Source organism: Mandrillus leucophaeus, unplaced genomic scaffold (assembly GCF_000951045.1).
Source record: "Mandrillus leucophaeus isolate KB7577 unplaced genomic scaffold, Mleu.le_1.0 Scaffold1090, whole genome shotgun sequence".
NCBI lineage: Eukaryota > Metazoa > Chordata > Mammalia > Primates > Cercopithecidae > Mandrillus > Mandrillus leucophaeus.
Genome location: NW_012099099.1, coordinates 339,632 through 354,553, shown reverse-complemented (window position 1 = coordinate 354,553; position 14,922 = coordinate 339,632). Strand labels below are relative to the sequence as shown.

Below are 14,922 nucleotides of genomic sequence, written 5' to 3'. Positions count from 1 at the left end.
TCCTTCCTTCCTTCCTTCCTTCCTTCCTTCCTTCCTTCCTTCTCTCCCTCCCTCCCTCCTTCATTCCTTCCTTCCTTCCTTGACATATGATTTACATACTGTACGACTTACCCATTTAAAGTATACAATTTAGTGGTTTTACTATATTGAAACAGTTGTGCAACTAGTCACAGAGTAACCACAATCTAATTTTAGAACATTTTCCCCCCTAAAAGAAACTCTATTAGCAGTCAGTCTCCATTACTCCATTCCCTCTCCCAGACCTAAGCAACCACTAATCCGCTTTCTGCCTCTGTAAGTTTGCTTATTCTGAACCTTTCCTATAAATGGAAGTACACAAGATGTGGTCTTTTGTGACGGGCTTTCTTCACTTAGCATAGTGCTTTCAAGATTCTTTCATGTGTAGCATGTATTTGTACTTTATTCCTTTTTATGGCTGGATAATATTTCATGGTATTGATTTATACTATATTTTGTTTATATATTCCATCAATTGATGAACGGTTGGGCTGCATCCGTTTTGGGGCTATTATAAATAATACTTATGCAAGCTTTTGCGTGATCATGTATTTTCATTTCTCTTGGTTGTATGTATACCTAGGAGTGAAACTCCTAGACCATATAGTAACTCTGTTTTTCTGTTTTCCCAAGTTACTATGATGTGTAAAATGTCAGGAAGCAAGACAGAAGGACTCAGAACCAACTTCTTTCTTAGGACTTTTTAGGCCACTAGGATTGGTTAGAATCTTTAAGACAACTCTTGATGAGAGTAAACCTGGAAGACTGAGTATTCACACAGACCAGACACTTGTAAAACCCTACTGGTCAGAATTAAAAGGTTTGTGAACATGCCAGAGTTTCTCTGATACGCAGTGATTTTGACAGACGCTTTCATACCCTATCTAGAGTATACTTGATAGTTATCTTTGTAAGTATGGCTGATTCAGCCCTCTGAGAATTAGGTACTTAATATTGAGTCTGAATTAAATCCTGTCTTGGACAGTGCTTGGGTAGTCAGGTTGCTTTCACTTCTCCTTCACTAGTGAAGAGAACACTAGTTATGGTTGAAAGGCTTCTTTGGAGTTGAGATTATTATACTTAAGAGAAGCATTTCTTTTCTGTTTCTTTTACTCCCCTGCAAGAATCCTGAGTCAGTACAGTTCCTAAATGGAACAGTGCTTTGGGGACCTATGAAGACGGCGGTCTGCAGGCATTGTTAATTATTTCTAAAAATAAATCTGGGAGACAGGCTAATGGTAATGACTGGATTCTGGCACTTTATGGTTATAGAAACCACTTTTATATATTTTGATTTCTTCCCCTAATGCTTAATTATCTCCATGTGGGCATTATGATAGAGTGTCATTGAAGGTATTAAAAATTTAATTAATTGCTTAACAGTTACATCTTATGAAAACAATGTGGAAATCTTTTTACATTTTTCATTTTTGGTTCAAACAAACCTAGCTAATCAAAGAGCAACCACAAAATCTTCAAAATGCAAATTAGACACAATAATGTACAGCTACCAATTACAGATTTTAGTGTTTTTGTATTCCATAGCAACAAACTGCCAAGTCTTTAAAAAAAAAAAAAGTCAACTAAAGCATTCTGTTGTTCCCTGAGCTCTACTATATATTCTACTGGAAGATTTTAAGCTTGTCATGGAAGTATTACTAGAATCACAAATTTTTAAAAAGGTGTTCAGACAAGGCAAATATTTAACTGTGAGCTATAGAAGTTAAATATATTGAGTATATCAGTGTTTGCATTTTATTTTTGGATGGTATAGGATTTTATTAGTTTTCTATAGTAATTATTGCTTATGGTGACTTACAGTGATTTACTGTATTAACATTAGCTTTTTATATGGATCTGAGATTGTGTCTAATAAGATGACTAGAGTCATGACCATTTAGTTAATCTGAAAAATGAATAGATTTAAAAAATTAATTTCAATGGTCTTTTATGTTATAGAGTGATGGAGTCTAACAAAATTTTAAAATCTTGTCACAAAAAGGATACAGAAAAGATTTTGCATAATGTTTTATTATTATCCTCTCTATGATTTTTTCACTTATCATTTCAGATAAGACCAGAAATTCCCATTCCTGAAGAGTTGGATGACGATGAAGATGATGAGGATGTGGATCTTTCAGTTCCTGGCTCTTGCTATCTCAAACTGTTGTCACTCACCCCCTCTTTGGTTTTACCAGGTGACTCCTATTTGTTAGTAGAGAAGCTAGCATTTTTTAGTGATTGGATTTGTCTGATTATATTCTTTTGTGATAGGTACATACTATAGTTTAACCTTATGTGCATATTTTTTAACCAGAATGTTAAATGCACCCATCTGTTCTATCGAAACAGCTTGAGGTAGTATGGTGTTTAAATCATATGAAAAAACATTAGATCTGAGTAGCATTGTACAAGAAAACTAGTGTAAACGACTGCGTTCACTGATAATTAAAATTCATTTGAAAGGCTAAATGTATTCCACAAGATGAATTTGCACTGGTACTCTAGGTCATTGATTTAAATAATACTTCATTATATAAGCCGAGTGAAAAGATCATTAGACTATTCAGAGATTTACTGAGTAGTTCATTATTATACATTTATTCTTTCTATAGAGTTATGCCAAAGATGTTACTGATTTATTTGAGAGCTATAAATTAATGCTTTTCAAAGATGGATCAGATCATATGGTCATTCAGCTCTGATGTAAAACTTATAGGGCCTTTAGCTTTTAAAAAATAGGCTGGGTGTGACGGCTACGCCTGTAATCCCAACACTTTGGGGGGCTGAGGCAGGCAGATTGCTTGAGGTCAGGACTTAAACACAAAATTAGCATGGTGTGGTGGTGCATGCTGCAGTTCCAGCTACTTGGGTGGCTGAGGCACAAGAATCACTTGAACCTGGGAGGTGGAGGTTGCAGGCAGCTGGGATCATGCCACTGCATTCCAGTCTGGGTGACAGAGCGAGACTCTGTCTCACACACACACACACACACACACACACACACACACACAAAATAAAGCATTCTAATGCTTATATGTGGTAATTATTCTATATGTATATTGTGTTTAGAAGTTCTCACCTGCCCCTGTTACTATATGCCCTACCCAAGAAATGGTAGATGATACCATTCGAAAAATATGTTTGATTGTGGACTGTGATTAGGAATTTACGTTATTTTATTTTGAATATTATTTTCTGATCATTAAAAAGTTATTTAAAAATTCCCCAAGTGATTTATTGTGCTTAAGTAGCTTTTCTATATTAGACAACATCTTGCTTAGTTTTGTTACAATTCTACTTTGAATGTTCATGGATGTAAAAATTTAATTTCTGGAAATGAAGTTCAATGAAAGCAAAAAATGCCATTTTATCTTCTCAGTCATAATCATACTAGCCTGTAATGGTGGAAGTTTTTTCCCCCTTGTTTCATCCCTCATGGAAATTCCTGGGAAATTCAGCCAAATATATACTATTTATTTCTAGGCAAAGCTTCTTTTACAATTCCCTGCCTCCTTTTATTAGAGAAAACTGAATGGCCAAGTTAGACAAAGAGTTCACCTTTTCTCTTCTCCTGGTATCTAGAAAGAATCCTCAAAGACTTGTTCACTCTTCCTCTCTTCTGTTCTTCCCCACTTCCTACCTCTTAGCTTTTCAGAGTCTTAAGACCTCCCTGAAGTTAACATGAGTCCAAGGAAGGAAAAAGGCTTCAGTTATCCAAAGTTCTTTCTTTAACCTGAAATAACCTAGAGTCAAAAGTCCTTTGGGGTTTTTTAAATGGTATTTTTTCACTCATATATGTATCCCCCATCACAGTCTGTGGTGTCAGAAGAAGTGGGGGGATATTTGTTGCCAAGGGGTGCTGTTGTTTGTCCTCTCAGTACAGAATGTGCAGTGCTATGGTGGCTATTACCTGGCGCTTCTACATTGTTTGTACTTGGTGGTTCCCAGTACCTTTGCTTGAGAAAGAAGTGGAAGAGTTGAGATCAACAACTGTATTTGTTTGAGAAAATTTAGTAATTTGAGTGAGGTGGGTGATCTAGATGCTATGTTGGCAAACTGTCCCCATGGACATTTCTTCGTTGATTATTAGAGAACTATAGAAAGTGTTCCTTTGATTACTAGAGAACTAGAAAAAGAACCAGAAAAAAGGCACCAGTCTTAGGAATATATACCCTAAAATGCACAGGGTGAATAATATATATTAGTCACCAAATGCTACAGGCAGAAAAGTGGATTGTGCTGAATTTAAGTTGAATCCTGCCCCTTCCTCCTTTTAATTCCTTTCAAATGAACAAAAAAACAGCTGTAAAGTGAATCTAGGAATTTGCATTATTTGAATAGAGATGTTATTGATATTATTTTTAAAAAGTTTTGAAATAATTTTACACTTGCAAGAAGTTACAAAAGCAGTTTAGAGAGTTCTGTGTACCTTTTTTGCCCTGGTGCTTTACTTGATAACATTTCACATAACCATAGTATGATATTAAAACCAGAAAACTGACATTGGCACAATATTACTAACTTAAACTGTAGACCAATTTGAATTTTGTAGGTTTTTTTCCCCAAGTATGTGTAAACTTATGGGATTAGCTATTTCTTTTCCCCTCAAGTGTCCTTGAGGGGTTTGGGCCATCACCCTAAAAGATCAAATCCCAAACACCATAATTGTAATTGTTGAAATCCTGAAAGATTAAAATACCTAAAGTCTAAAATCCTCAAAATCACAATTCTGAAATCTCAAAAATATAATTCTAGAAAAAATAATGAAAAGTTTTTTAAAAGATGTATATTTATATTTAAAAATGCAATTTACTTGAGAAACATAACACAATAGAGCACTTCATAGATCACTTTATACAATAAAATAGGCAAAGTAATGTACATATTTTTGCAATCATAAACAGATATACTAACAACAGCCACAATATAACAATTAGGAGCAGATGAACTGTATCCATAAATAAATGGCCCTCAGAACAAATAAATGCTTATCACTATGATTGGTGGTTGTAGCTCCCAGCTTTGTAACTGCAGTCATCTGAAATACTCTGATGCACAACTGAAGTCTTTTGACAAAATCAGTCAAAAATCTCGAGCTCAAGTCCAGCCTGGCCAACATGGTGAAACCCTGCCTCTAATAGAAATACAAAAATTAGCCGGGCATGGTGGCAGTCACCTGTAATTCCATTTACTCAGGAGGCTGAGACAGGAGAATCACTTGAACCTGGGGTGGAGGTTGCAGTGAGCCAAGATCTCACCACTGCACTCCAGTGTGGGCAACACGGAGAGACTCCATCTCAAAAAACAAAAAACAAACAAACAAAAACCTCAACGGGTCACCACTGCATATGCAGTCATTCAAAGAATTGAGATCTCAAGATATTTTATGTTTCACAAATGCAGATATACCAAAATGACACCTCTACTTATTGAGGAAGTTTCAACATTTTTACATACGTACACGATACGTACACACAAAGTCAGTGTTGTGATAATGCGTTTTTGTGGAGTCAGATTTGTAAAAAAAAAAAAAAAAAAAAAATGCATAAAGCCAATTAGAACTCTTTAGAAGTCTTTATACAATTTGTATTTCCAGTATTGGAATAGATGCAAAAATGAAATACATAGCATAGCAAATTGGCACTATGTGTGAAGGGGCGGAAGTTGTATATGATTGAATAATTTGGCAGGGGAGATTTCTTGTGTTTTTTGCCTGTGTTTTCACTTCTGTGATCTTCAAAATGTGAACTGCACTTGTATTTGGAGAGTAGTTGTGGTCTACAAATTTGGTGAGTATATGTTCTCCATTTGAAAGTCTGGTTATTGCTCAGCCATTGGAAATAAGCAATTTTCTGCTTTTGCAGCATCAATAATAATTAGCTCTTGAACTTCTTTCACCATTAAGTAGCCTTGTACACATAACTTATTGCAACCTTTTTGTGAGAGAACAATTTCGCATCTCTCTTCCACTCTGTTGTAAGGAATATAGTAAGAAGGAATGGTATTTTGCTTCTCCAATACCAAATCTATTTTAGTCACATTTCTTCTGACAGAATCAATAGGATATGTATATAGATATATGAGAGGGGATTGATTAGGATAATTGGCTTACATGATTGTGGTGGCTAAGTTGTGTGACAGACTGTCTGCAAGCTGGAGATTGGGATGCTGGTAGTGTGGCTCCATTCAAGTCCGAAGGCCTCAGAACCTGGGAAGTGGGTGATGTAACTCTCAATCTGAGACCAAAAGCCTCAGGACCCAGGGAGCTGCTGGTGTAAGTCCTGTAGCTTATAGGCTGGTGAGCCTGGAGTTCTGATGTCCAAAAGCAGCAGCAGAACCCTGTCTCAGCTCTCATAGAGAGAGCAGTTCACCTTCTGTATTTGTTCTCTCTGGGTCTCTGGACAACTGGATCGTGCCCATCAACATCAAGGGCAGGTTTCCCCCGTACACTACTCAGACTCACATACTAGTCTCCTCTGGAAATACCCTTACATTCCCCAACCCCAGATAATGCTTTACCAGGTTTCTAGGTATTCCTTAAGCCAGCCAAGTTGACACTTAAGTTCACAAGTTCACCCCTCGTCAACTGGCACCCATATACATCTCCTTAACTTCCAAATAAAGATAGTAACAAGGTAATAGTTCTGCCTAACATGATGCAGCTATCCTGTGTACAACTGAAAATGCACTAACTCCTACCCCAGGATTAGGCTTTTAGGATTTCAGCATTTGGGATTTCAACCTTTTGGGATTGTGATTTTGGGGATTTTAGATGTTAGGAAGTTTAGACTTAAGGAATTTTGATCTTCCAGAATTTCAGCATTTGGGATTATGGTGTGTGGAATTGTGTCTTTTGGGATTATTATTAGCACTAGTTTTTTATATTTATTCCAAATAGTTACCTGTATCAATTGTTTTTTCTTTTTTATTGCTGACTGACATTTCATTGTGTGAATGTAACACAGTTTGTTGATCCATTCAGCTGTTAAGCACATTTGGGTTGTTTTGAGAATTGATATCTGACACTTTGTATCCTATGAATTTTCAGCTTCTTTTTAAATTCCCATCTGGTCATTGGTAAGAAAGAGATTGGGGAAAGCTCAAAAGCAATGGGAAAAATTCTAGTTGCTAACTTAATATTTAGGGGAAGATGAAGCTCTATACATCAGCTACACTTAGCCTCCTGGCATCTTATCCTCATTTATATTAATCCCTGGACTGGTGTTAGTTAAACATCTGTAGTTCACTGTAGAGCTTGGTAAGCAGAAAAATTCCATTGCTGGGTTAGTCTATGTGCAGATGTATACTTGCCCCTTGGCATGTTTCACCTTTTGCCAGAATAGGATCCCTTCTGAGAAAGGATGAACTTACTTTCTTTCATCATAGTGCCTCTACCCTCACAAACGGATGATTCATAGCTGCATTCTGTAAAGTCTATAATTATATCCACTTTGAAGCAGTCCCTGTGTATGTGTATGCAGAAATTGGGGTACATGGCCTACAATCGGATATTACTCATCTTTTTTGTATAAATGGTATATTGATCACTTATGACAAGAAGGTGTGGGGAGTACATTCAGACTGAGTAATTGAAGAGAGTTTAATAAAGAACCTATTTACAGTTATGTTGTCAAGGTTAAGGGAAACTCACAAGAAATGGTGAACCATCTCACACTGCTTAATGTCTCTGGCCTACAGAGATAAGGGGAGGAAGAAGAAGAGAGAGTATCTGTATTATAAATAGGGGTGCCTGAGGGGAGCCAAGACTTTAAGTAAAGAGGAACGCAGGCAACCTGTAGCAATCCTGCAGGAAGTCCTGTGTCTGGGGAATACATCTCCTGACTTTACTGTTTTCACCCCTTGATTTCCTGCCAGTGACTCCAGTGGTTGAAACCAACCAGAAGCCAGAGGACAGACATGGGAGTCTGTTAATGCCTTTCTTTAAAGACTGTTTTTCCAGTGCAAAGAGCAGGGTTGAGAAGGATAGAGGATACATAAGAAGGAGTAAATGGAAAACATCGCATACTGGTGTTTTTGAACTTTGAATGGAGAATCGTGATTACATCTAGGAGGGTCCTGTCAGAACTGGGTATATAATAAATGCTCCAGTGAGCTCTTGCTGCCTGTAATTCAATCACAGTCATTTAAAGGAGGCTTTTAGATAGCTCTTTTCAGAATGAAATTCCAGTTAGGCGGACCCTTGCTTTTTGTTTCTATAAGAGCCCCATGCAGTGTTTTTTTGTTGTTGTTGTTTTTTGTTTTTTTTCCATTTTCCATTCCATATGATTTGTTGAGTTTTAATTTTTTTTGTTTGTTTCTGTATTGGGCAACCTCTAGTGGTCCTTAGGAAAATCACATTTGAATATAAACTTATAGTCTTATCAAATATTTTGTTTGTGCATCCTGTTGTCTTCTGATATCACATTTCTGTGTTATTATATGGTAAGTAAAATGTCAAACAATAAAGATCATGGGCTTAATTAGAAGGAACACAGGCAAAGAAATATCTCATTTTAGAATAATTGTACTAATATTGCTAAGAATAGATAGTCATGAAAGAGGTTTTTTTGAAAACACTTAAATGATAAGAAGGAGCCATTCTCATGAAAATGTGGGACTGATACATTCCAGGTGGAAGGGATAGCAAATGCAGTGGCATTGACTTAAATATCAACTTTGTGTTTTTGAGGAATGGAAAGAGGCCATATGGAAGTGTGAATTCAACATAGCAGGGAGGTAGGGTATTAGAAATTAACTCCGAGGGGAGTCAGGACTCTGAGGGGAGTCAGGGCTAGATCATAAAAGGTCTTGATCTTGGTCAGAAGTTGTGATTTTATTTTATGCCCAGTGAAAAGCAACTGGCAGGTGTTAGGGACGGGAATGACAAAACTCTGGCCTCTGGGCAGAGGAAGGTGTATAGAGGGTGGTCAAGATGAAAAGAATTCAGTAAACTAGTTTTTACATTAGTTTGTATGAGGAGGAGAAAAGATAATAAGTAGATAAATAGCAGTGAAAAATGGAGAGAAATTGATGGATTTGGGATAGATTTTGAAGGTGGAATCAGAAGGACTTGCTAATGGATTACATGTAAGAAGTGAGGGAAAGAGAAGAATTAAGTTTGAGCAACTTGGTGCCATGTTTTAATTTGGAGGAAGACTAAGAAAGGGATGGGGATCAAGAGTTCTCTTTTTACCATGTAAGGTTTGGCCAGAAATGTAGCTTAGTTGTTTCTATATGAATTAAGAACGAATGTTTCTCTTCTAGCTTATTGCATTTATTCTACTTTTGGTCTCCTTTTATCCTCTTTTAGCTTTGGAGGAATTCTTTACATCACTTGTGAAGCAAGAAATGGTGAATATGCCTCGTGGGATATACCACTCTGCATTAAAAGGAGGTGCCCGCTCAGACCAAGGAAAGACTGTAGCAGGAATCCCCAATTTTATATTGAAAATGTATGAAACAAACAAGCAACCAGGATTGAAACCTGGCCTTGCAGGTAAGGATAGTACATAGTATCAAAAATATAGGTTTTTCATGTAATGATTTAGCTTCCACTTCCAAGTAGGATGTAATAGGCCATGGCAGGGTGTTGCTGCTGCTACTAACATCTGGATAAATTACAAAAATAATTGCATTTTAAGAGACATCACAGAACTGTAGAAGCAAAGGCAAATAGATGAATTAAAGTTTCAGAGTCAGCAGAACATTTTAGAGCTGTTTTTTCCCCACCTTGGGGGATACCCACTCAGCCCGCAGGCATGACCTGTTGGAAGAAAGAGAAACCAGAGGAGCTTTTAGTGATTGCCTGAGACTAGGGCAACAAATTAGAGATTTTTCTCATAGGACATTTGCTGAATTTGGAATTTGCACCAAGAGCTAAAGAGCTAGGCTGAAAGGTTCTGAAAGGCAAAGTGAAATCCCTTTTAGTCTTCTGATACTTAGGAAACAAAGACGAGCTAGGAGAATGATCTTGGAAAAACAGCATGCAAGAGGTAAAAGCCCTAGAGAGAATGGTGAATTGATACTGAAGATCTGCAACTGCTCTCACCTGGGTGAACTTACTAATTCTGGCCACAGCTGGAATCTGAGCATTCAGGCTCAACTTTAGTGAGAGGCTGGTGAGGAGGTGGAGAAACCAACAGACATCTTGGCAATCATGTGGCGCCAGAGTGACACAATTCAGAACTAGAGTGACCTTGAGCACATGGGCAATTTCTCTCTTAAGTTATTTGCAACATTTTGAAGCTTTATGGGATGGAAAGCTAAAGAGCTAAGCTGAAAATTTCTGAGGGCAGACTTAAATCTCCCATAATTGTTTCAGATTGAGGAGTCAAAGACTCATTAAACTGCCAATTAGTGGGGGGTGTTGTGGGAGATATACCCTGGCAAAGGAGTGAACCAGAGCTGGACTCAAATTACAAAAATTATAATCAATCCTAACCCAGATCAATTCCTGATTAGGTTGAAGTAATTGGTCCTTCACCCAGTCTGCCTAACAGAGGGGAGAGGAAAACTACTCTTTGATTAACAATGATATCATTTAGTGCTTCTGTAGTTTTTTCATATACTGTATTAGACACAGGACAAAGGAAGAAGCTGGAAATGAAGGGAATATTTCATGGAGAAAAAGAAGTCACTCTGTTTGGAAAATATCAATTCTAATTGGCCTACATGAAATAACATACTTTCAAAATATATGACAAAAATGAGTAGAACTAAAAGAGGAAATAGACAAACCCACAATAATAATGGAAACTTTAAAATATCTTTTTTAGTAACTGGCAGAGCGAGGAGACAAGAAAATCAATAAAATTACAAAATATTTGAACAATACTATGAACAAACTACTGTATTGACATGTAGAACATTGTACCTTACAGTGATGGAATTTATATATTTTTTACCTGTACATGGAAAATTTACCAAAATGACCATACACTGGACCACAAACTTCAATAAATTTCAATATATTGAAGTCACCTAGAGTCTGTCCTCTGATGACAATGGGATTAAGCTAAAAATAAATAACAAAAATGATTACCATATCTCCAGTAGGTAGAAAATTGAACTGTATACTTATAAGTAATGGATGGATCAGAGAAAAGAATCAAAATGGAAATTAGAAGGTAGTTTGAAGTGAATGATAATGAAGATAAGCCATATAACAACGTGTAGGTTGTAGCTAAAATAGTATTTCTAAACACTGTTTCCCCTCTAGGGAAATTTACACTTTCAATGTATATTTTAGAAAAGAAAGGAAAATAGTCATTATTTGAACTTCCATCTCAAGAAGCTTGGAAAAGAACAGCAAATCAAACTTAAAGGATAAGGGAAGAAATAATAAAGATAATGAAACTCAGTGTAATAAAAAACATAAATAAGCTGGAGGTTCAGCTGAGAGCTTAGTTGACCATTGTGGAAAGGGCAGGGAGAGGGAGAGTAAGTATATGTGAATACAGGAATGAGGGAAAGCTTGTCCATTTGTGAGTATAAACTAAAGGGACCCATGTTATCATGTGTTCATGAAGATTAATATGTGCAAGTATTTATCCTTAGTTGAAATTTTGAAAAAACTTAATAGACTCTCTAGAACTAACAATTCACAAACTAAGTCAAGAATTGCAAATTTGTTCATTTATTTATACTTATGCTTATTTATTCATAAGTAAATTGTAAATATTTCATATGTGATCTTAACTAAAAAACTATAAGTCAATAAGTAATAATATTATATTATATTATGTTACGTTAATATTTTTGAGACAGAGTTTCCCTTGGTTGCCCAGGCTGGAGTACAGTGGCACAATCTCAGTTCACTGCAACCTCCACCTCCTAGTTCGAGCGATTCTCCTGCTTCAGCCTCCTGAGTAGCTGGAATTTCAGGTGTTCGCCACCATGCTTGGCTAATTTTTGCATTTTTAGTAGAGATGGGGTTTCATCACGTTGACCAGGCTGGTCTCAAACTCCTGACCTCAAGTGATCCATCTGCCTGCCTTGGCCTCCCAAAGTGCTGGAATTACATGTGTGAGCCACCACACCTGTCCCAATAATATTTTAAATACTAGCTTTTTAAAATCTCTTGTGTTTTTTAATTCCTTATACATAAATGGTCAGAAATCATAATTTGCTTAACAAGTTAGCTTTTATTTATAAATATCTCTATCCAGATTATCAGTTTCTGAGAATCTAATTAGTAAAGTTTTTCCATAAGAAATGTCTTTATAAGCTGGGCGTGGTGGCTCACGCCTGTAATCCCAGCACTTTGGGAGGACGAGGCAGGCGGATCATGAGGTCAGGAGTTAGAGATCAGCCTGGCCAATATGGTGAAACCCCGTCTCCACTGAACTTACAAAAATTAGCCAGACATGGTGGCACGCGCTTGTAGTCCTAGCTACTCAAGAGGCTGAGGCAGAACCCAGGAGGTGGAGGTTGCAGTGAGCTGAGATTGCACCAGTGCACTCCAGCCTAGGCAACAGAGCGAGACTCTGTCTAAAAAAACAAAAAAGTCTTTATAACTTTTTTTTAAAGGTGGTATGTTATTTTGCTACGATGTTTCCATGTATCAGAGTAAAGATGGAAAACCATTGAATAGACTGATGGCCAGTAGAGGGCGAAGTTTCAAGCAGACTTCACTTGCTCTTGTGCATGAGGTAGGTTCCCATGTCCTCTTCTTTATGTTTTAGTGTTTTCTCCTTCATGATATGTTTAAGAAGTTGGATGTTTGTTTAGAAATAATTGTTTTGATCATAATTAATGTAAGTTGCTTTGAAAGACTACCAAAATAGCTGACCCAACTGAATACTCAAATATTTTGATGTATTTCTGAAAGAAATTGGCATGTTTTGCCCCACTGCCCAGCGTAATTATTAGGGAGTAATGTCTAGGAATTTGCTTTACTTCATCAATGCTTAACTGTCATTATTCAGAATAAATAACAATTTATTTTTTAAACAAATACTACTGCCTATATCTTAATTCTAATCCTTTGCAATTATGTAGGGGACCAGTGTTTATATTTTGTGAGAGTTTGGAATTAAAAGTAAATAAAAGCATTTTAGAAAAATAACCCTTGGTTTTACTGTTTATTTTACTTTTCCTTTCAGCTACCTTTTAAAAATAAAGTTATGTGATTCTATTAGATGATTTATATGAAATCTGATTATTGCAGATTATGGCAAAACTGGGGGAAGAGGGAAGCTGGAAAGCCCTTGGGAAATGCATTTTTATTGTTTTTAAATATTTTATCACACTCATTATGATGTATACAAATTAAGATGTATGAATGAATAACAAAACAAAATATCACAGCAAAGAGATTTATATAGTTCAGACATAGTAGGTTATATATCAGTTATAAGCAAAAGTATATGAATTGGAAAGATTTAATGAACTTGATGTAAAAATAATTAGCATTTCTAAAATATCTTCCTATAAAATCTTATACATTTGGTTGTAATTAATTTGATTCACTTTTATTCTGTATCACACCATTTGCCACCAGTTTAATGGCATAGCAAAATTTAGAGGGTTTTTAAAGACCCATCTTTATCCTTTGCCATCCATTTTCCTTTCACATATTTAGTTAGAATTAAAATTGTGTAAATACTTGTTTCAGAAGCTTTTTTTTTTTTTTTTTTTTTTTTGGCCTAATGTAGTGTTTTCATTCAACTACAAAGAGAAGAAGGATCTGGGAAGAGCAACGTTTCTCTAGGAAGGTTTAATTTCAGACATAGGTGATTTCTATGTTCGTTTGTCCCTGGCATCTCATTAGTTGGCATAGAGAAGGGAGAAACTTGGTACTTTTTTGTATTTTAAGCTGTGCACTTAAACGTTTGAAGGAAAACTAAAGTCTAAAGTCTTAGTTAACAGCTGATTTATAGTAAAAAGTCACCATCAGAACAGAAACAAGAAAAAGCATTAATGCAGGGGACAGCAGAAGACATCTGATAACTTTTGGCAGTGGCATCAGAAGTTATAAGATGTGTCCAAGATGTAAGCACAGAAAATCTTTGGGTTAAGACACTTATTGCTTGTGCTGCAGAGAGTCTAGAAAATTTCAAAGGGAAAAGAAAATAACATCATTGTTTTAGGGATCAATTAGGCATATTGGACAGAATTCTGCCAAATCTATAGTCGGATTTTAGACTGGATCCCATATTCTGCTTAGTATATCTAGTTCATTTGCTTAAAACATAAAGGCTGGGGGACCCATGAAGTTTCTCAAACTATATGATAAGAAATCATATGAACTTTCAGAGCTTGTTAATAAAAATGATTGCAATAATCACAGCTAATAATCGATTTAGGTACTTTCAACACTGTGAGGTAGGTGCTGTTATGTGTCAGGGTCACAGAGCTAGCAAGTAGAGGAGCCTGGAAATTGAACCCAGGCAATGAGGCTTCATGGTCCTTCTTCTCTCCCAGGTTAATCAGAGAACATTCTAAAAATACATTTGGATCTTTCCAAGATTACTCAAATCTCTCTTAAATCATCTCCTTGCATCTCCTCTTTCTTTTGTTGCAATCAATTTGGTATTTTTCCAGATGAAATTTCTTCAAATTCTGCTTTTGGTCCTCCCTTTACTTTATCCTGAGTCTTTTTTATTTCCAAATATTTCTTCTTTCTTTCCTCTTTTTTTTTTTTTTTTGAGACGGAATCTCGCTCTGCTCTCCAGGCTGGAATGCAGTGGCACAATCTCAGCTCAGTGCAACCTCTGCCTCCTGGGTTCAAGGGAATCTCCTGCCTTAGCCTCCCAAGTAGCTGGGATTACAGGCATGTGCCACCACGTCCAGCTAATTTTTGTATTTTAAGTAGAGATGGAGTTTCACCATGTTGGCCAGGCTGATCTCAAAGTTCTGACCTCAGGTGATCCACCTGCCTCGGCCTCCCAAAGTGCTGGG

The 14,922-nt window shown here is 36.5% G+C and overlaps 1 protein-coding gene across 1 annotated transcript in view; it reads left to right on the top strand.

Annotated features, from left to right (window-relative positions):
- FOCAD (focadhesin) overlaps window positions 1-14,922 on the top strand; it is a 339,855-nt gene that overhangs the window by 203,468 nt on the left and 121,465 nt on the right. Inside the window, exons 19-21 of the mRNA XM_011988811.1 lie at window positions 2,090-2,216; window positions 9,332-9,517; window positions 12,550-12,671. Of these exons, the coding sequence (XP_011844201.1) occupies window positions 2,090-2,216; window positions 9,332-9,517; window positions 12,550-12,671 (435 nt within the window). The remainder of the gene's footprint in view (window positions 1-2,089; window positions 2,217-9,331; window positions 9,518-12,549; window positions 12,672-14,922) is intronic.